At 29.5% G+C, this 20,844-nt stretch overlaps 1 protein-coding gene across 1 annotated transcript in view; it reads left to right on the top strand.

The window, feature by feature from the left end:
* The window catches only part of LOC118188695 (ubiquitin carboxyl-terminal hydrolase 24-like), a 208,863-nt gene that overhangs the window by 117,628 nt on the left and 70,391 nt on the right, over window positions 1-20,844 (top strand). Inside the window, exons 39-44 of the mRNA XM_035359190.2 lie at window positions 86-246; window positions 1,001-1,264; window positions 8,130-8,268; window positions 16,033-16,152; window positions 16,968-17,179; window positions 18,666-18,799. Coding sequence (XP_035215081.1) covers window positions 86-246; window positions 1,001-1,264; window positions 8,130-8,268; window positions 16,033-16,152; window positions 16,968-17,179; window positions 18,666-18,799 — 1,030 coding nt within the window. The remainder of the gene's footprint in view (window positions 1-85; window positions 247-1,000; window positions 1,265-8,129; window positions 8,269-16,032; window positions 16,153-16,967; window positions 17,180-18,665; window positions 18,800-20,844) is intronic.

Here is a 20,844-nt window from a genome sequence, read left to right as displayed (position 1 = left end):
TGTATTTAACCTTGTATTTATTATTTTTTAAATTTGACCATTCTGATTATTTTAGAAAAGCTTAAATTATTTTTTGTATACCTAGCATGAGCCTTTAGTAGCTGCAAGGGCACCCTGTGGATACGTTGGTCTCAAAAATGCAGGTGCTACATGTTACATGAATTCTGTTATTCAGCAGTTATATATGCAGCCTGGAGTTAAAGAAGCTATATTAACTGTTGATGAAAATGAACCTGTAGAGGATGGGTAAGTCAGATGATAGAATCTATTTAAAGCACATAAAAAATGTAATTTACAAGTGTATCATATTTTTTACAAATTTTCTTATATGTAAATGCAGATACAAACTAGTTCTCTGTAAAGGAAATTTCCACTAAAATAAATAACATTATGATTTTTCATAATCAATAAAGTGAACAATGAGACATTTGCCATCAAGATAAAAAGAAAAGGGTAATAGTTGGTGGCTTATGAATTAATTAAAAATTACTGCTGATCATAAAATTATCAACTGTACTAGAGTACATTTTTAATGGCCCCTTTCTATAGTGCTGAATAACTTTCCTGTTATCTTTGCTTACTAATTGAAGTAAATAACCACTACTAAAATAAAATTAAAAATCTAAAAGACATGACTATTTAATGAAGTAACAGTATGTAAAATTTATTTTTGTTATTTTGCCTTTACAAATAAAAAATTATCAATCAGTTTTTATGGAACACTGAATACATTTTTTATGTACATATGCATAGTGTTGCATTGTGCTTTATGTAATATAGCAGCACTTGAAATGGGCAACATTGTACTTTAAATCTGGGATAAAAGAGATAAATTTGTTTTCCCTATCTCTTTCTGTCAAGAAGTTAAAATTTTTTTGTTACCTCCCCCCCTTCCAGCTCCATGAATTTCTTGATTTTTTTTTTTAAATATTAAATTGCTTTCTTAGTGTATATGATTGTAAATGTTTATTACGAAAACTTTTTTTTTTTTTTTTTTCAGTTTGTTTTACCAATTTCAAATGGTGTTCGGTCATTTGTTAGAATCTCAGCTTCAATATCATGCACCAGAAAGTTTTTGGAAGTGTTTTCGGATGTGGGGAGAGCCAATAAATGTCCGAGAGCAGCAAGATGCATTTGAATTTTTTACACATTTAATAGATCAAGTTGATGAGTACCTCATTAAAGTAGGCTGGGATCCCGTCTTTAAGCCAAAATATGAAGGAGTATTTACTGATCAAAAGATATGTGAAGGATGCCCTCATTGGTAATTCTTTTTCAATTCATATTTATTTTTGTACTGGGAAAACTTAAGCATATTAAAAACTTCACTGGGTAAATATTATTTGCTTATTTCTTTCTGTGTTTCATTCTTTGCCCGAAGTATGGAAAATGTTATGTTGTTTATAAAATACTGTGTTTTTGATTTTCAGGTTCACATATTTTAAGCCTTCCTGTTTTGAATTTATATATCCTATAATTTTAAATGATGAATTGTGTAATAAATACCTTACTCCTTGATTTGATATTAAATTATCATAATGGTATTAAAATATACCTACATATACCTGCATTTTAAATGACCTTGTGCATATATTGTCACATATATCTTCATATGAAATGCTTTCCAGCTTTTACATTTTTATCTGCTGTATGGCAAATGTTACATTTTTACTTGCAGATCTATTGCAATAGTCATCTTTAATGACTTGTTTGAAATTTTATTCATTAAAGAAGTCAAACATAACTTAGAACATCAAAACCTGAACTTTTAAAGTTGTTATTTTTGATAATGCCTCAGGAATGTACTGAAGCCTGTGGCATAGCTATAGATAATCAAAATTAGGTAATGCCTAAAGGCCCATTACTTTTTTTTTGGTTAATTGAAAAGTAATAATAAATTCATAAGTTTGTTACTGAATTCATTTTTGATATTTTATATGTTCAGATTTAATTAAAAAATTTGTTAATAAATTATGTTATTAATTATAAAAAGTTTTGTATATTCTTTTTGTTGTTTTTTTGTTAATTCCATTGTTGGGTAATGAATTCTTTTGTGTATGCATATTGGCCTATCTGCAGTATTGTCATTAAATTGCCCAAATTGTCAAATGTGCATGCACATTCTAACCAAAGCTAGCCTATTTTGTATTTTTTTTTTTTTTTTTTTAATATTTGAGCATATGAAGGTATGCTCAAATATTTAGAAAGGTATTAAAAATTGCTATCACAAACTTAATGAACTAGTTTTGGTAATATTGCACATGCAAATTTGATGAAAGGAACAACTAGAACAGCTAAGTGTCTGCAGCCTATAGTAGTCTGCATGCTATATTTTGTTCTGCAAACTCTTGCTTTATATTAGCTAGTGGTTTGAAAATAAAATTTTAAGGTAATAATATGAAAATAATCATAACAGCTGATAAAATACAGGATGGTCATAAAAATTCTTCCCCGAAATATGAATTCCTACTGGCCTATCTGCTCAACCATTCGAAATGAAATTTCAAATATTGTTATTTGAAGGCATGTGCTGGAGATTGTAATGATTTAAAACAATAGAGCTGTCATGGTTATGATGCAACACCCATTTTTTCTTGCACAAATTGATCTGTGCATTGTAAAACCATAAGTGGTGTTGGACATGTATGACAAAAATTGCTGACATAAAACATTTGCAAAGAAGAGCATTGTAAAGGACCAATAATAATACAAGAGAGGATAGTGGAGAAAAAAATTTCATTGGAATTACGAGTTTTCAACATGCCCACCTTCACAGTTGATAACGTATTGTACATGGGAGGTTGTTGAAAACAATGACTAACGTAACATTGCGAAAGGAATCTGTATAGCTTCACGTTTCATGGCATCTTTCAATTTCACAGATCTTGTGGATTTGATGTGTACACCTTAGATTTCAAATAACCCCAGAACCAAAAATGCATCGGAAGGAGGTCGGGGGTTAATGGTGGCCATGAAACTGAAAACTTATGAGAGATGACTCTCTCTCCAAAGTGCTCTTGCAGCACTTGCCGAACACTTGTGGAGACATGGAGAAGCATCATCTTGCATCCATGCAGTGTCATTAAAGACATTTCACAGCCGCAGTTCTGGAATTATGTAATTCTACAGCATTGTTGTATACCAAGCACTTCTGATTGAGCACGTTATACGTGTTCATACCTGTAACAGTGACCTTTTCAAAGAAGTATGGTCCAAGAACAAATGTGCTTGCAATGCTGCACCACACAATCACTTTTGCTTCATGCAAAGGTACTGATGTTACATCGTGAGAATTTTTGTCAGCCCAGTGAATGCAGTTCTTGGAGTTTATGTTGCCAGTTAAGAATTCACCTTATCCATCCAGAATATCACAGTGACTACCTGCTATCTTCATCATATCTGATAAGGAAACATTTGCAACGTTGCTGTTGCTTGTCTCCAGGTTGCAACATCTGCACATGCTGGAATTGATAAGGAAACATCTTCAAAAGCTTGAGGACTGTTATTCTCGGTGTATTCAAACTGCAGGCATTATGCCCCTGCAGGGTGTATGCTTGTTGCACGATGCAACGATCCTGCAGTAATCATAATATATACTTCTGACACAATTTGTATAGAAACTTATGGTCATCCAGGTAATGGTCTATCACATGTACATCCAGTTGTCTTCAAATTATTTTACCTACAATTTTTACTGAACATGGGCCTTTTCTTAACTTATGTATACACCGATAAACTCGCACTGTTTTTCGTAGCATTTTCCCCATTCAGATACAACAGCTTTATCAGTTTATTTCATTGTTCCCTCTCTAAGTGTCATTTTGTTAGCACATTCTAATGCTTGATTGAAAAAGCAGTCTTTGCAGACTGCTTATTAAAGGTTTTCTACTAGCAGTACTTTGCTCATGATGTTTTGTGATTGGTACTTCTACTATCTGTCCCTGTGAATTATGCAACCAGTGCATGTCCTTTCTGTGTTGTCATTTGTCCTTTACAATGCTTGTTCTTTGGAAATGTTTTACAACACCAACTTTCGTCATGCATTTAGGTTTCCCAATGCCATTTATGGTCAGTTTGCACAGGGAAAAAAGTGGGTATTCCCATTCAAAAAAATTCAAAAATTTACCTATTTCTATTAAAAAATTTCTAAACTGTAACTATGAGAGCGCTGTACTGTTTTAAATCATCACAATCTCAAGTGCACTTTCAAATAGCCAGTATCTAAAATTTCGTTTTGATAGGCCTTTAGGAGTGCATATATTAAGTTGTTTTTTTTATGACCACCCTGTATTGTCTCTCTTTCTATATATTTGTATATCTATAACTTGTTAAAATGGATAAGAAAAATGAAAAAGTGGGCTCTAGAAACAGAAAGAAAAGAATGCACAGGCAGGAGAAGGAAAAAAGCTCCCAAAATTAGACAAATTTATAATTTAAACATCATACCCAGAAAAAGATTCTTAAATAGATTACATCTCTGTCTTTAAGGTTGAACAGGCTGAACAAAAAACATGTTATTATCTGAAGTTTGGTTTTGTAACTGCAAATTATTGAATGTTGTGTACTGGAAAACCATGTCAGTTATTTTCCAGCTCTGATAGCATTTGCTGTTCAGATATAAGAGATTGATTAAGATATAAGAATTTGTTCTTTGAGTTCTTATAAGATATAAGAACTCAAAGAACAAATCCAATAAGAGGCCAATTTTTTTAAAATGGTTATTTAAGATTACACTTATGCTGTCAAAAAATCCATTTCGTGGGCATACTGAAGATACAAATATTGGTTGTAATGGCAATTTTTTTTACCACTGGTTAAATTATTAAGTAAATTTGGTAATGTTATAAAACAAGTTTCATAACGGTACCATATTCGTAACATTCATCCATTTCATAACTTTACCATTAAAGGCATGCTCTAATTATGTATTCATAAATCCATTCAAGTACTTACATATTAGCACAAATCGCCTTGGCACAATTTGGCAAATTTTATGGAAGGGAAAAATAACTTTTTGTTGTAAAAAAGTATTTTGTACAATACATATATATCTTGCATTTCAACTATGTATTTATTTCAAAAAGCAAGCGATAATTTTCTTTTAAGCGAGCTTTTGTTTTGTTTTGTTTTGGTGGAAATTTCATGATAGTCACTTTGAGAAAAGATTCAGAGCGTTATTCATTTAGTGATTTTGTAACAAAATATTGTATTCCTGCAGATATTTGACCCCATTTTCTATCAGTGTTGGCAAATACCACAAACACATATTTTAAGACAAAATGTAATCAAGATTTGTCCAAAGAAAACTGTTGGAATTTTAAATACTACTACTACAACAAAAGAATTCGCTTACCAAAATTTATTATTGCAAATTTAATTTGATTTGTATTTTTTCTTTTTCCTTTTTTTTTTAATTAGTTATGATTATAAGATTGTTTCTGTGGGGTGTTGTTGTTAATATATTTTTTTGTTATTAAAGTAATTTTGAATTAATTAAAAACATTAAATAAAACTCAATTATTTGACATAAATGGACTTTCAACTCATAATTATTTATGCTAATTTGGTATTTAGTATGAGTATATATATTTATGCCCTCATAACATTGCATCATATGTTGAGGTTTTATTCCTTCCATTGAACACCACTTCCTTAATCCAATCAAGGAATAGAGTAGGGATTTTCAACCCTAGAGTTGGGATTCTCAAGCAAAAGGGAATTCCTCTCTAGAGGGGTATATATATATTTATGCCCACAGAAAGGGGGGTGATCATTGAGCAGTGGCGAAAGGAGTACATGGGACTAAACAGTGGAGAACCACTGCCCTAGACACATGACATATTATGGCCTAGGAAAGTATGCCACATTGAAGACATTTTGGAAGTAACAAGAAACATTGTATAGAAATGATTAAAGTTGCATGGAAAGAAGTGAATTCATCAATAATGAAAGCTTGCTGACATCAGCTCAAGCCAGGAGTTGTCAACAATTTAAAAAAAAATAAAATCGATTGAAAATGAAGCCCAGGAAATTGTACAAATCACTAAAGCTATGAGTGGCAAAAAATTTTGGAAGGAGGAGAAATTAAAGAAGTAGTGGAGAATGACGTTTGTGAAATGATAAGTGAAGAATTGGATAATTTTATAACACCAGGTCATAGTGAAAGACACAGTAGTGAAGAAGGTAAAGAGTCTTTACAAGAAGTTAAATGAATTGTTAGAAAAGACACAGGAATTATTTCAATTGACATTGACCCAAACAAAGAAGAAGAGGACACTTTATGAGAAGTGTTGGAAAATTTTTGCATTCCTTACCGCAAAATGTTTAATAAGTTGCATCAGACATTTTCTCAAACAAAAATTGCCAATTATTTAAACAACTAATTGTATTATCTTGTACGTACTTACTAAGCAGTAATAAAAAGCCTTTCAATTAACATTTGTTTTATTTTTCCTTTTTGATTACAATAATATTTAGATTAGCATAAATTATACATACTTTCTTAATCTAAACTATACTTAATCCTTTTTTTCATAAAATGTTAACTTTTCGGAACATGATTTTGTCATACGTGCAATATGTTAAAGCCATAACCTCCATATTCTGCAAGTGTTTATCATTCATTTACAATAAACAGCAGATTCTAGGTCTGCATTCAGTTTCTCTCAAGAAATGAACTGCATTTTTTTCAAGTTTTTTAAAACTTCTTTGCATTATGTAAATGTTTGGTTGTCATTTTGTGTGATTACTTAAATTTACGTCAGTTCTCTTTTAAATTATCATTACTGTTATTATTTTGATTAATTAATATTGACTTCCGTCCACCTGCCATCCAGTTGGAGAAGCTTTTAACGTGTTTTTTATGCCTTTCATATGTTCATAGCTGAACCTTCCATTGATCCATAATATCATTGCATTTTAATTTTTATATTTCCATTTTTAGTTTTTTTATTTATATTGCAACTTCTAATACAGCTAAAATTAAGCTTATTAATTTAATTTTTAATTTATTTGCTTGATAATTTATATATATGAAGCAGAATTATTAAATTTTAAGGCATTTTTTAATTATTTTTTTATGTTTGACAATTATTTTCTTGAAATTTTAAAATTTTGTAAAATATTTTGCATTAACTAGTATTTATGTTTCAAAAAATGATCTGATATGTATTTTTAAACAGATAAGTTAAATTTCTGTCTGTAGATCTGTTTTTAGAACTTGCAAATCAGAGTACTTTTCTTCCATTTAAAAATTATCTGAATATTTTTAATAAAAGTTTTGATAGTGGTACCTTGGTACATATGTCCACTTTAGAATCAGTCCAATGCTCTGTTTGGATTTGGATGCAGAGATGTTTGTTTGGAATACCACTGGAGTTTAATGAGTCATGACTGCATATACAACCTTTGTTTATCTCTTTTGAGATGATGCTATGATCAGCTTTGCACAAAAACACGAGAGTAAATATATGGTGACCTCTGATGCCAAGTAAATAGATGTCAAACTTTGCAGAAAAGTACCACCACTCCAGCAAAGCTCAAACAAGTCGTAAAAGCATTGTTTGGAATGATTAAAGTGTCACATTTCCAAAACATCCTGAGGAGAAGGCAGAAGCAGATCTTATTATTTTAGTAAAAGTCAGACCTGGTGATCCTCAATCAGGTCGAAGTAGGAACCTGGCATAAATTTTTATTTATGTACAGTATATATTTCACCTCCTGTATTTATGTTTTAGTGTTAAACAGTGTTATAATAATAGCAATATGATTTTTCCCCCTTTTTATTTCATACTGGAAACATTTGTTTGGTGTGCATCCAGTTTGGTATAAGCTCGGCAGTCTGGATTGGATTACTAACGTGTACCAAAGTACCACTGTATTTTATTTTCTTTCATTCATAAGAATGAATTTAATAATTCATTCAATTATAATGAATTCATAAGAATATAAGCTCCGAATTTAATAAATGAGATCTTAAAAATAGATAGAACTGTTGTGTATTTAACTTTTCTGCATGAAGCATACCACACATTTAATTTATGAAGTACTGATTAATGTAGTTAATGTGTAGCCTATATATTGTTTCCAATTCTTTATAATAACTTTAATTTTTTTTTTTTTTTTTTTAGGTATGAGAGAGAAGAAACATTTATGGCATTGAATTTACCTGTTAAAAGTCAAAATCTTCTTGATTCTTTAGATCAGTTTGTAAAAGGAGAACTTCTTGAAGGCCATAATGCTTATCTGTGTGAAAAATGTCACGAAAAGGTAATTTCACTAGCTAAATCTTTAAAAGAGCATATTTTGTCTTTTTGTCTCCCCCCCCTCCAAAAAATATTTTTCAAAATTCATGTTCTGCCCATTTCAAACGAATTCTTAGGCAGTAATCAGCTATCTAGGTAAAGCTAAATTCCTGGTTCTTAAAGTTTTTGTTTCTTCATAGAATTTTAGTGTGCATATTGCATGTAAAATATTTTAAAGAGTTTGCTATATAATTTAAATTACTGAGTAATGGTAATATAATTAGAATTAAATACAAGAATATCTATGGTTATAGGTAGTTATGTGTATCCTACATTCATGATGAGATTCCCAAGAATTTTCATGTTGATATTTTATAATTAAATAAATTATAATTAATTTTCCTTCATTGCATGTTAATGAATGTAGGTGATTCTTTTAGTACAATTTGTATGTATCAGTGACTAACCCCATTTTTCAGCTTGGTTCATTTATTTTTATAAGTATACAAAGAGGCCCTTAAGGCTTTGGACGCAAATAAAATATTAAGACAAAGCTTCTAGGTGTAACTCTTACTGCATTGTACAGTAATATTTATAGTATTTAGCATCTTAATTTAGAAGAAGAATTAATTAGAATTAGAATAAGTCAGCATTATATTTGCAAACTTCCACAGGCCTATTTTCGTTAGTTTTACCAAACCATCATACTCAGCTGCCAAAGTGCAAATGAGCGAGACACGATATAGTGATTAGATGAGATGAGAATGGCTGGACAGGAGTTCAGCTACTTGTGCCATCTATTAATGAAATGAGAACTAAAACATAATTTCCTTAAAGGCTGAAAGCAAAAGATGGATTGCAATTAGGGTCATTTGCTAGAACAGAAAGATTTTTTTGAATGTGAAACGCCTGTAGAAAATCTTATTCACCAATGGATGATGTTTTTTGAATCTGCAGAAAAATTGAAAGTATGATTTTTGGACCTCCAATGCTGGGCAATAGAGGACTTCTATGCTTCTCTTTTTCTAACATATGCTTCATGTTCTTTAATGTGAAATTTTAAGGCTGTCTTAGTTTGACCAATGTAAATTAAACCACACTGGCAAGAAATCCTGTAAATACCCCAGGAATTCATATCCGGAATGGGGTCCTTGAGTATGGAACTCAGATTTTATTGATAGGAAAATAAATGACCCGAAAGTTTAATTTCTGCAAAGCGTGCAATTTTATAGCTAATTGATGGAAAGAAAGGAATGACAACAGAATTCTTATAATCTCCTAAAACAAGAGTGTGCCTATTGGTGTGTTGAAAAAAGAATTTTTAACTGCTTGATTAATGATATTTAATGAAAAGCCCCTATCAATAGCTACTGCTTTTAAATAATTTAGTTATTGTGATTAAGAGCCAATTTGGATGAGCAGACTTGAAGTGCACAGAAAACATAGGAATGAAATGAAGCTAACTTTTGTTTAGTCAGATGACATGTTTTGAAATGTAGTGGAAGGCAAACCGATGAAGGTTTACGGTAAACTGTAATACTGAAGTTGGATGTGTTACGTGTGGCCAAAATGTTGAGGAATGGAAGATAATTGCATGTCTCAAGCTCAAAAGTGAATTGAGTAGCAGGATCAGTGAAATTCATTGTTGAAAGAACTTTATTTAAATCATCCTTATAACTGTCAAACAGGGTAAAAGTATTGTCTACGCAGTGAAACCATACCTGGTTTTAAGTTTAAAGTTGCAAATAATTTTGATTCATAATAATGCATGTAGATATCAGCTAGGATGGAACTGAGGTGGCTTCCCATGGCTGATCCCTCAGTTTGCTTGTAATACTTATTTTGGAGAACAAAATGATTTGTTTCAAACAGAGTTGAGTGGGGGAAATTAGCTCATCAATTTCGATGCAAGAGAAATAAATTCATAAAGTCTGGCTTCTAGACATCTTAATGCATCCTCTGCTGGGACATTGGTGAATAATGATGTTACATCAAAAGAAACCATGAATAAATTTTAGCTTTTTTTGCAAACTCTATTGAATTTTTTTACGTTGTAAATGTTATTATCTAATAGTTGAAAATCTAGAAACTAAGTACTTAGCTAACAGGTGCGAGGCAGTGTCTAAATTTGATGCATTAGTCTGAAAAGGAATACTACTTTTATGAATTTTTGGAAAAGCATATAATCCAATCCATTTTTGCCTTCAGCCTTTAAAGAAATAATGTTTTGGGCGTAATGTAAAATCTGATAGCTTTCAGATGTTTTTTAAAAAACATTTTTGCTTCTAAATATTTTTAATTTTTCTTTGTCGTGTTATGGGCCATTTTGGAGACACTTAGCAATATTTTATTATATATGAGACAAAGGTGCAATTTTAATACAGTAATTTTTGTAGTGTAGAGATAAAAGAATACTTTGAATATTTATGTAATATTGTTTTTTAATATGCTAGCCACTAAGTATGCACTAGTTACGGCAGCTGCTTAAAGTGGCCTTGTTATTAGAAACAATAAAACAACAGATCCTAGTTGAAGGAAATATTTCTCTGTTTTTTTAGCAGAATTGTGTTTAACTACTCTTAATTGGATTTAAATTTAAAATACTTCTTAAAAGAAATAGGTTTGGGGAGGAGGGAATGTCTTATCACATTAATCTAGAGTGGGGGTTCTTAAACTTTTTTCAGTTGCAACCCCTTTTTATTACTGAGAATTTTTCAGGACCCCCAAGACCCCATAATATTTACGAAAATTTTGTGGGACCCCATAAGCATTGCACAAATCCGACACGCGCATGAGTGATAACTGTCAGTTTTTTCACTTGTACTGTAATACAGTCAAAAGTCTTTAAACCGGACTTGTCGGGACTTCAGCAATTCCGAATTATCGGTGTTTCTGGATCAGCAATTTAAACCGAGTAAGATGGCATGCAGAAATTATAAAATTAAAAATATGAAACCGTAATTTATGAAATAAAGAGCAATTATGATCTAAAGGGTATTAAAATTTACAAAAAAAAAAAAAAAAAAAAAAAAAAAAAGCTTAATATTTATTTGTTTACTTTATTAACCCTTTAACTGTCAAGTTATTTTGATGATTTGGGTACACAAATTGTCAAATTGTTTTATTGCAAAAATCAAATGTTTAATACAAAATAAAATATACTTACTTAGTTAAAATATACTTAGTTAAAAATTGATATTTTGAAGTTCATGAGTAAAATTTTTAAAGTTTTGTAGCCACTGCATATTTGCTTGATGCGGCTGCCACTTAACATGGCAGTTGTAAAGTTCACTTCAAGTGAAGCATTATTTTCTAAAAATGGGGGAAAAAAAATCTAAAAAATAAATAAATGAACAAAAAAATAAATAAAAGTGAATACTTATTAGTAGTTCAGTAATTCACTCTTGTCTGGTACAACTGGAAACACTTTTCCAAGCATAAACCAACTCCACAATCACTACACCAGAATCGTGTTTCCTTCCTTATCTTGTTCCCATTTTTATCCTTTATTGAACAACACACTTTGCACTGTCTTGTAGGCTCACGTTTCGCAGGAGTAGGAGGAATATGGGACATAAAATGTCGTTCAGTAAGACAGGCAGGGTTATCTATTGTAGGTGGTCTGCCAACATTCTTTTGTCTAGAAGCTGCATAATCATATTTATGTAAAAGCTCTTCTACAACTTGGATTAGAAATTCTAAAAATGTAATACGTTTTCCAACTACATTTTTATAGAGCAAATATGAGTTCCAGAGTACCTTGTCTAGTAAATGTAAAAATATCTTTTTATAATATTTTTTCTGACGTTTTCGGATTGTTGGATGAAAGGATATTTCTTGATCACAGCGATCTACACCACCCATAGTTAGACTGTAGTCAGAAACAATCTTCGGCTTAAGTATATCTTCATTTTTTTTTTTTTTTTTATTTTTGAGGCTGACCATGTAAGTACCATGAATACTGCTCATCAAACACACATCCTTCTTATCTTTCCACCTTATAGCCAAAATCTTACCTCTTTGAAAAGCTATGATTTGACCTTTTTGTAATTTTCTTTTAGCGAAATTCTGTAGGTAAATCTCGTCTGTTTATCCTTACTGTGCCATAAATATCTGTTTTTTGGGCTACAAGTAAATTTGCAAGCTCGGGTGACATGTAATAGTTATCTACAGTCACACAATAACCATTTCAAAGAAAGCTATGCAATAGGTGCATGGTGACTTTTGTAGAAAGTCCATAATTTGTATACAGTTGATTGAAGACAGTACTCTTTCCTGTATAGATAATGAAGTCACAAATATACTCTGTTTCCGCCTCACAAAGCATAAAAAATTTGATTCCAAATCGTGCACGTTTGATAGGAATTTATTGTTTCCAAGATAACCTTCCTTTATAAGGCATCAAGCTTTCATCAACCAATACATCACTTTCTGGTATGTAAAAATTATAAAATTTTTCCCATAAATTTTCTAGCACATTATACAGCTTCCAAAGTTTTGGATTTGGAAAATCATATTTTTTTCCAGCTTCATTATTGCAAAAATGTAAATATCGAAAAAGCAAAATAAAACGATTTACGGGCATCAATTTTGAGTAAACTGGAGTATGCAAAATCCTTCGATGAGACCAGTACATAGCCTGATTTGGTTTTCGGACAATACCATGAAGAATTATTAGCCCAAAGAATAGCTTCATTTCTCTGTCATTTGTAGGGACCCATTTTTTACTGCAGGAGCACCTTGATATCTTTGCCCGATTTGCTTTTCTTTCTTGTTCTGCTTTCTTGTTCATAGTTGTTCATTTCCTTGACATTCTTGTTCATAGTTGTTCATTTCCTTGACAATTATTTACATTAGACTTGAATCCAGAAACATTTCTAAAATATCTAAAGGAGCGTAGTTTATGTTTACAGGAAAAGTTACACCCTGTACCTGTAAAAGGGAACCGTGGGGGCCCTAATCGGCCAGAAGCAGTTATTTCACACCAGTCTCTCGCATTTCCTATATCATCATCACTGCTATCTGTTGATTCATTGCTACTTTCAGTGTCACTCTCCTCAGTTTCACTTGCGTCACTAGTATTGATGCCTTCAAAATCTTCATCTTCGGTTGAAGACTCTAAATCATCTATATAACGTTTCAAAGAACTGGACGCCATTTTACAACAAAAAGATCCCACGCACTTTGAACCAAAGAACTTCTAGCCTCTAACCTTTGAAATCTTCAGTAAAGTGCTGCCATTACTGAATTGAGCGCACATTAAATTTTCCCGAGATACAGTCAGGTTTGACAAAGAGATGAAGTCGAAATAAACGTCTCCCGATATATATTCGGGTGTAACAGTACGATACACTCAAAAAAAAAAAAAAAAAAAAAAAAAAAAAAAAAAAATTATCCAGAGTAATTTTCGGGCGTGACATTTTTGAAATCTCGGGCATGACAGTTAAAAGGTTAAACATTTCTTTCAACGCGCACATGCGTAAAGCATATATTACCCATAGTAGAAATTAGAAAATTGCAACCAGAAAACTATTTGATGTGTATTCGTGATATTTATAATGATGAGGAATTTGATTTAAATCAAATCAAAGATGGAGTACATCGAGATGAAATACTTCATTTAGTAAGGAATTATAAGCCAAATCAAATAAAAACATCTGCCCTGAAGATAACGATAGTGCTGACAGATCAACTTCCAGTTCATCGTGCGCCGCGACATTCCCCCCCCCCCCAATAGACTAAAAATAGACTAAGAAAATTATTAACATAAATGTGTATTAAGAAAATGATAAAAATAATATTTATTTTATGAAGTAAATACTGTTTTAGATTAATTTGATCATATGTCTACCCTCTGCAAAAATAGGATTTTTTAACATTTGAACTCACTTTCTCATGTTCATTGTGCTATCCAGATGCATTTTTAATGCTTGAAATCTTCAAAACTTCCATTTTATTAGCCTACACATAATATGCATGTAATAGTTTACTTTTGGCGGAAGGTAGAAACAATTCAAGTTCTAGTCATGGTCGAAACTACTGCTGCGTAGATGATTGGAAATTGCGCCATAGTGGAATGATCCAAGGAAATTTTAGAAGAAGCATGACCAGCTTGATAGTTAAATATTATTTATTTTTGGATGACAAATTTCTTCACACATATCTTTATAACTGGTAGAAGATTAGGGGCGCTAAACATGCCCCATAAATTTAGATATGCAATTATATTTTAAATAATAATGAATAGCTAGGAGAGGCTGAGTGATGCGTTGCCACCAGGCAGGTAAAGAGGTAAAAGAGAAACTAGTTAGTAGCTATTTATATTAGATAGGTGCATAAGTACAGCTAATCTATGATTGGTTAATTTTTGGGTTTTAGTTACATTTTTCAAGCAGTATTATGTAACATGGAAAGATCTTTAATTTGGGAGAACAGGTGAATTTAGGTGGAAGAACACTAAATTTAGTATAGTTAATTTTGAGGTCGCCAATCTTTTCTTAAAGCAGCCATCATATTTTGTTATATTTTATAATTCCCCCCTTCAAAAGAAAGACTGGGAAAGTATTTTGGGAGGAAAAACATTAGTGTATTAGCGAAGCAAGAAATTAAATGGCGGAATAGCCTAAAACTTGCACTGAAGCAGCATAGTTCGAAATGAACATTTATTAATGAGGAAAAAAAAAAAAAAAAATATCGTCCAGAAAAAGAATGTATCAGAATCTTAAATGTGAGTGAAGTAAAAGTATTTGAAAATTTGTTAATAATGGGAAAATTTTTGCAAAAAGTAAAAATCAAATAAAAAATAGTTAAAAAAGGCCAAAAAATCTAATTATTGTAATTGAACTGAAATAGATGGATTTATCAAGGGGAACAAACCTGTTTCCATTCAACTAACAATAATTAATAAAAGCGATAATGTTTCATCTACTCTATTTGCAATAATCACAAGTTTAAAAAAAAAAAAGTGTAAATAAAGAAATTTAATTATTAGGCATATGGCCAAACAGAACTAAACATAAAAACAAGAAATTTCAAGTTTTGTAATTTAATTATTAAACAAATGGTCAATGAGAGCTAGAAAAGAAGCCAAAAAGTTTTTACTAAAACATTTAAATTATGGAACTTTCTTGTTAACAATAAAAATAAAACAAGGAATTTTCTTGTTAAAAACATAAAACAGTCTCTTATTCTTGCAAAAATATAGAGGACATTCTCCGACAAAATGGCTTCTTCAGTAGTAAAAATTATGTATTAAGCAACTAAAGGTAGCAAAAATAAGGCAAAAGTAAAAAAAAAAAAAAAGTGTTACAAGGAAATTCTAAAAATAGCCCTTCCCCCAAAAAAGGACCAACAATACAAAAAAGTCAAATTGATTTTTTAAAAATTTCTACAAATAATAAATATTTTAAATGGTCGTAAATTAAACTTACAAGTTTGGAAGTACGAGCCAAAATATCTAGAAATATTTAGAAGTCATAATGATACAAGACTTCTACAACTGGAAAAGAAAAAAAAAAAAAAAAAAAAAAAAAAAAAAAAATTGAGAATGGTAAGCTATTAGAAGAACTTTAGAGTGTACCTTTTTTAGAACTAGCTATTTTTTAGAATATAACGTATCATTCTAAAAAAAATGTTTATATTTAATATAAATACTATTGCTTACTCTGCAGACATTTGTCTGGTGTCATTCAGTGTAAAACAAGTGGTTCGTATAGTAAAAATTTTATTTATAGTCTTGTATTTTTAAAATATTTGTTCTTTAATATATGAATTTTTAATTTTATCACAGCGGAATGCTATTAAAAGAACATGCATAAAAAACTTACCTCCCATGCTTGCTATCCAGTTAAAGAGATTTGATTTTGATTGGGAAGCTAATAGGTCTCTTAAATTTGATGATTATTTCAAGGTAATTATTATTTGAAGTTTTTCTTATATTAAATGTGCTCATTTTTTTTTTAATCTATACAGCAAAAATTTTAAAATAAAGTAGGAAACTGTATTTAAAAGTCTGGTTAACAGAATTAGAGTGTAAATACTTAAGTTTTTTATTATTATTATTATTGCCAAGATTAGTTATAAATCCACACGATTGTCATTATGCCTTAATCATAAGTTTAAATTTTTTGTTACTTTGTAGGTTTTTTTCAGTGTTTTATATTTTTTCAAGAGAAATATGCATATTTAAAAAAATAAGTAAAAATCCAATTACATTTTTCCTTAAAAAATCTGTAAATTTTCTTTTTATCTGTAAATTTTTTTAATTTACAGTTTTACTGTCATGCAGAGAATTAATTAATTATTCTCTTATATTATACTCATAACATAAATCTTAAGTGGAATACCAGGCTTAGTGTCAGTTTTTTCCTGTGTTGAATGTAACGGTAAACTTTAAAAACTTTGTAGTAAATAATATTACAATTAAAGTAGTCAAAATACGGAAAGATTAAAAAAAATTGTATTAACATTTGCTGTTACTAACCATAAAATATTTTTTAAAATTTTCTATAAGTTTTCAGTTAAAAATTATAAAGAATAAATTAATAGTAACAGTTACTTATTAAAAATGACACTGTGATGCTGATCTTCATATTTTTCAAATATTTTTTAAAATTGAAGCTTTTTTTATGGAAATAAATAATTATTGTCCAATGTCTAAATTTATTTTGAACTATTCATTTATTTTATCCTGCTATATATAAGTTTCAGTTTCAATAATTTTAGTTCCCATGGCGATTAGATATGCAGCCATATACAATTGATGGAATCAAAACAAAGGAATCATTAAAAAATGATAGCGACAGTGATGATCAGGTAGTTCCTGCTTCATCTAATGTGCAAAAACTAGGCAGTATAATGTATGAATTAGTTGGGATAATTGTTCACAGTGGGCAAGCAAATGCTGGACATTATTACAGCTATATTAAAGAGAGAAAGTAAGTTTGAATTCTTCACATCTTTAATTGTCAATTTTAACTGACATGTTGATGATAATATAAAAATTGCATAAACATTGTTTCAGTCAGACATGGTTAATGCAAAGTTTTGTATAATTTTGAACTTCATAAATTCTGTTATTTTTATGTTTAGTCCTTTGTTTTGTCTGGTTATCTGGGAGATACATTTTTACATTTATATTGTTATGTTAAAATTAATCGGTTGTTTCAGATTAAAAAAAAGCATGAATTTTTGGATAATATGAATGTAGAGAAATCTCATATTGAAAAAGAAAAATACCATTTCTCTTTTGCTAAACATCTCTTCATGGAGTTCATGTTTCTTCTTCAGTCATACTTCATCTTTGTCCTCACTTATCTATTAAAGATATGCCACTTAAATGGGATCATGCTTGGGATTATGAGGTCATGAATTTAAATTCATAGTGTTTGATGAATTTTGGGGGGAGGAAGGAACGGGGAATTATGCAAATGTTGGATGAAGTATAATGCCTTGTTTAGAAATTTATTATGTAAACTCTGAATTTCAGCTTCAGTACAACCTGCTATTGGAAACCCTTTCAAATTAAACTCATACATGTGAATTAATAACACCTTATGATTTAATTTAAAGAATATATCTTCTATTTGTGCTCTGACAACTGCATAATATAATAATATTTTTGGTTATTGAAACTTATTATTATGTGGAAATGATAACTGCATGTGAAAACTGTCAAGAATTTGCTAAACTTACATCAAGGTAAAAAAGATAATGCTACTTAAATGAATTCATAATTGTTACATAATTGTTTGCAAAATCTACGTAATTGTTTGCATTTTTCTTAAATGGTTAGGATGTAAAATTACATTTCAATTTCTTTCTATATATGAATTTTATAACATACCTATCTGCATTTTAGTTTCATTTTTAATATAATTAGGAAATAAAATGCATGATTTTTGATATATTAATGATGTATTTTTAATTTTGCCTTTCAGATTCAGTAAAATATAGCAAAATTTAGTTTTTAATGCTATGTGTATGTGTATATATAGTATGTGTAGAGAGAGAGGAAGAGAGAGAAGAGAGACAGAAAGTAAGAAATTTAGACTCACTTTCACAAAAGTCCAAAAGAAGTGAAATTCAGTACCATTAATTTCCAAAATACCCTATAAATATGTAAATATAAGAATTAAATGTGAAATGCTAAAACCTATATAGGTTATTTTGATATTTAATAGTATTGAATTTCACTTCTTTTGGGTCTTTGTGAAATTGGTTCTAAATTTCTTACCTTTTATCTATACAGATCAATTTTCAGCAGCATGTTGTGCAGAAATACTTATTTTTTTACTTTTTGGGAGGAGGTGCATATTATTTTTAATATTATTTAATGAGATATTTTAAATAAAATTCAAATCTTTTCTGTGCATAATATCCATTAATTAATCCATTAATACCTTGATATAAATTATTGTTTAGATTTGATGGTGGTGTGAATACTGGAAAATGGTTTAAATTTAATGACATTACTGTTGAAGAATTTGAAATGAATGATATGACCCTTGAAGCTGAGTGCTTTGGTGGAACTTATAAAGCAAAAGTCAGAGATTCAAGTAATCATCTTTTTGACATTTTAAAAATTATTTTATTCATATATATTTTACCTTGGTAGTATTCAAACTCAAATTCAGTCCTGAAGTTTAGAGGTATAAAATGACACATTGCTCAATTTTTAAAATATATTTATTTTCCATTGTGACAGGGACATCATTTTTCTTGTTTGGCATTTAAAAGAAATTGACAGCATTATACCTGTTAAAATGTTAATGTTTCCAAATAAATCATGTATATTTATATATTTTAAGTTGGAATAATTGTAAGAACCATGTTTTAATTTTTTTTTAAAGATAGCAACAACAAAAAGTATGTTTTAAAATGTATTTGCTCTAACTGTATTGTAAATGATTTGTAGAATTTGAAGTGAAAATTTATTTCAATGTTTCCATATATTTGCTTGGTAAATTTTGAAATGTTAATAAAGAATGGATTTGTGTAAACTTTTTAAAAATCTTTTATCTTGTAGAGGTTGGAACTAACTCAGAGTTTAAACTGTAATTAATATTCTTGCTGTGCAGTCCGTAGTTATTGTTGTCTGATGAACATAAAAAATACATGTTAGTGAAATATTTTGTATTTACTGTTTCAAAACTCAGAATGTTTAGGAATCAGCTAAATTGTACTAAAAATATTAAATGCTATATTTGAAAGATCAGATATTATAACATAAAGAAATTTTAATAGTTAAGCAAGTCTCAATGAAGTGAAACAGAACTTTAGCCTCTTTAAATTAGAATTATTGTTAACCAAATAAAATAAAATAAGAAAAGTTGAATAAAATTAAAATATACATTCCATGGAAATTTTCTGTTGATTAAAAAAATATGTTAAACAAATAAGTAAGTAAATAAATAGTGTGCATTCAAACAAGTTAGCTGTGTTTATTTATTTAATTGGTTGTGCTAAATATTTTTGGTAAAAATAAGAATTAGTAAAAAAAAGGATTTTCATGTTTCCGGATATGAAAATTGATCTATTGAGAGAAGAAAATTTCTTTTTATTTGTAACTTGTTTTCTTCTAAATAAACATATAACCTAGTTAATTATGATATGTTTAGGTATTTTTTCTGTTATGAGAGTTCCTTTTTAATTTTGAAATTATGTTTAAAATATGTAAATTTTTAGTTTAGTGAAATGATGCTGCTTTTTTAATCTCGGAAAATTTATATAAAATTATTATACTTTTTCTCGGAAATATATATATATATATATATAATGTTGTATGAACTTAAATCCATTTAGTGCGAATACAAGTTATTATTACTTGCGCAATTGCTGCAAAGTTAGTTAATAATAATTTATTTCCTAAACCGTATTGATTAATTGATTATATTATCTCCTAAGTTTAATTAAAGTAGAATTATTTTAAAAGTGTGCATCCATACTGGTAAGTTATATTTTGAAAGATGTTTTGAAGTAATTTGAAAGCAAAATGTTAATAATGTTTTAACGGGGACTGGAGTTAAATCATCACGAAGAATAATATTACAATTGTAAAAGTAAAAATTAAAACATGTAGTTATTGTCATTGATCGGAAATTAGTTGACTTTTCAAGGGGAACAAACCAACTCCTGTTCAATGATCAATAATTGATAGAAATACGTAAATATGAAAGTGTTTCGTCTTTACTCGAGTTATAAATTAAAGCCAAACCGGCAATTCTAGTCAGGCCAAATATTTCCGCGAATAGTTGTTACTCAAAGAACTGATTCTCATGAAGCATTTTAGTCAATTCAATTTGGAGTAAAAATCAATTACTGTAGAGAAATCTTGTAAAACTCGAGTAATCGTCCCCGACACTATCATCTTTATGTATTTGAGTACTATATTATTTGTAGAAATTAAACATTGGAAATTGTCATTATGAAATCGAAATCAAAGTAAAGTTGAAATAAACATAGAAGATTATAAAAAAGATAAATAATGCAAACTTTGCAAAAACAAATCAAAGAGAACATAAAAATAATATAAAAATAAAATAGAAAATAATATAAATAAGATCAGTGAATGTACATGAAGATATAAAGGCCAGAAAGGTAT

This window comes from Stegodyphus dumicola, chromosome 4, assembly GCF_044657685.1.
Source record: "Stegodyphus dumicola isolate Sdum_Otavi_A_Nest chromosome 4, ASM4465768v1".
In the NCBI taxonomy this organism is placed as follows: Eukaryota; Metazoa; Arthropoda; class Arachnida; order Araneae; family Eresidae; genus Stegodyphus; species Stegodyphus dumicola.
Note: the sequence above shows the minus strand (reverse complement) of the source record. Positions and strands in the feature narration are given on the sequence as shown.